Source organism: Clinocottus analis, unplaced genomic scaffold, assembly GCF_023055335.1.
Source record: "Clinocottus analis isolate CAN_PGR_092001 unplaced genomic scaffold, fCliAna1.0.p SCAF_135, whole genome shotgun sequence".
Lineage (NCBI taxonomy): Eukaryota > Metazoa > Chordata > Actinopteri > Perciformes > Cottidae > Clinocottus > Clinocottus analis.
In genome coordinates this window covers 1-2,500 of record NW_027175860.1, presented here as the reverse complement: position 1 = coordinate 2,500, position 2,500 = coordinate 1, and the positions used below count along the sequence as shown (strand labels likewise).

At 46.4% G+C, this 2,500-nt stretch overlaps 1 protein-coding gene across 3 annotated transcripts in view; it reads right to left on the bottom strand.

Annotated features, from left to right (window-relative positions):
• Positions 1 to 1,434, bottom strand: part of LOC137784347 (BMP-binding endothelial regulator protein-like) — a 14,115-nt gene extending 12,681 nt beyond the window's left edge. For 2 of the 3 annotated variants that reach the window (XM_068574921.1, XM_068574924.1), the window contains exon 1: positions 1,392 to 1,434. In XM_068574921.1, coding sequence (XP_068431022.1) covers positions 1,392 to 1,397 — 6 coding nt within the window. In that variant the 5' untranslated portion in view covers positions 1,398 to 1,434. Of the gene's footprint in view, positions 1 to 706; positions 841 to 1,391 lie in introns of those variants that run through there. The other variant, XM_068574923.1, reaches the window with a different exon arrangement.
• Between the last annotated feature and the right edge of the window lie 1,066 nt (positions 1,435 to 2,500).

Below are 2,500 nucleotides of genomic sequence, written 5' to 3'. Positions count from 1 at the left end.
CTGTAGCCAGCTAGTGCTGCTGCTAGCTCCCCTCTGTAGCCAGCTAGTGCTGCTGCTAGCTCCCCTCTGTAGCCAGCTAGTGCTGCTGCTAGCTCCCCTCTGTAGCCAGCTAGTGCTGCTGCTAGCTCCCCTCTGTAGCCAGCTAGTGCTGCTGCTAGCTCCCCGCTGTAGCAAGCTAGTGCTGCTGCTAGCTCCCCGCTGTAGCCAGCTAGTGCTGCTGCTAGCTCCCTGCTGTAGCCAGCTAGTACTGCTGCTAGCTCCCTGCTGTAGCCAGTTAGTGCTGCTGCTAGCTCCCCTCTGTAGCCAGCTAGTGCTGCTGCTAGCTCCCCTCTGTAGCAAGCTAGTGCTGCTGCTAGCTCCCCGCTGTAGCCAGCTAGTGCTGCTGCTAGCTCCCTGCTGTAGCCAGCTAGTACTGCTGCTAGCTCCCGCGGGCAGCACAGCAGCTAGCAGGGAGCTAGCAGCAGCACTAGCTACCTACAACGAGAACCTACGGTCAATGATAATAATATTAATAATAATGTGAATAACGTTCCTGGAGGTTCATCCGCTCACGCGTCCAGCTTCTCGTCTGTACATCACCAGAACTAGACGACTCATGTTTTTGTTTCATATTCACGACGACAGTTTTCACCTGCACTCCACCTGGGAGCTCTGGTATCAGGCCTCAGTCTCTGAAGTCAAACAAATCATGAATAAGTGACTCAACCTTCACAGCGCCAGCTGTGTGTTTTCACACGCTGCCTCTTGGCCCCGTCGTCGCTCCGAACGGCACCGAGGCCGGTTTGATCCGCTCCACTTTCACGCCCAGCGTTTTACTGCTGATTCTGTCCCCATGCGGTGTGTGTGTGTGCGTTTTATTTTACACACTGCGAGGGTTTATAAAGTGGAGCTGGCGGCCCCGCGGCATGGCGGCTCTAACGAGGACGGATCAAAGGAAGGGGCGAAAATAAACCGGGGGTGGTTTTAATATAGCAGCGGCGAGTAGAACCCAACCGCACGGAGGACGGTGATGTCATGGCCGAGGCCGAGGGAGGAGAGAGAATGGAGGAAGTTTAAATAACCAGGAGCGAGACGACAACGGTAGATAAAGAAACACACACACACACACTATGAGATGTCTCCTAGTGCATTCATCTGGAGCTGGGACGTGTCGTTTTCAACCGCAGGTTTATTGACGTATTCTGCATTCAATACAAGGAAAAGGACACTTGTAACAGTCTGCTTCTTGGCAGAAATCCTTTGCTACTGAGGAATAATACCGAATCAATACGGTGAACAGTAAACAGTGATCGTATAGTGGTTTCTTTTACCATAATAAAATAAATGAAACAGAAAATATCTCTCTCTTAAGAAAATGAGAAATACAAAACACCACAACACACTGTACATACCTGCATTCAATACAAGGAAAAGGACACTTGTAACAGTCTGCTCCTGTATAAAAAGATGACGTTGTGTTAGCATTGCGCGTTAGCGTCGCGCGTTAGCGTCGCGCGCTCGTGTTGCGCGTTTTCGTCGCACTAGCATAAGCTAACTACCAGCGACGTTAATGTTGACAATAGAACGAGTAGTTTACAGAATACAAAACCAGGTGAAAACAATACTTTTACAACAAACAACGCCCGCTCAACTCTCACATACTTTCATATTATTTACACAACTTTTCTACAGACAGTCGGACATGTTACCTTGGCAAAAATCCTTTGTTACTGAGGATTTCCCATAGTCCTTTACGGTATATATACAGTGCAGGTACACAGTTACACCAGCAGGTGGCACAATTTTCTCATTTTAGCTGGATTTATAATACATCCTTTCATATATATATATATATATATATATATATATATATATATATATATATATATATATATATATATATATATATATATATATATATATATATATATATTCCTCCTTTCATCCTGAGCTGCAGAGAAAAAAACGTCGACTGGAAAGTTCCCGTGCGAACACGAGCCAGAGTCAATGTTCCCAAAATGTTAATCTGGCATTATGAAGCTATTCTCAGTCTGTATTTTATTCTCCAACCTCACTCGTGTCCGCCTGACCGTGTCCATTGTCTCTCCTGACCACCAGGGGGCGACTCCTCTGGTTGTATAGAAGTCTATATGAATGACTCTCTTGATGTTTTCCCTCAGTAAACATTGTAAATATGAATTTATGTCTCAATCTCTAGTTGCAAGTTTCTTCAATACAGCATGATGTTCATTTAGTACATTATGGTCTGTTAGAGTCAAACAGACCATAATAAGGATCCCCTTATTATGGTCTGTTGAGGGGCGGGGCTACCAGGTGATTGACAGATTAGCACAGCAGCTCACAGAACATGTGATCTGAATTAAACCTGCCTCCTTTAATGTGAGCGACCTGGTGGTCAAGGTCACGTCCTTCACTTTCCTTCTCCTGCTCTCCATTAGCACAAAGTGCGTACATGTGACCCCACCCCACCCACCCCTCTTTACTCTCACCCTTCTTGTCT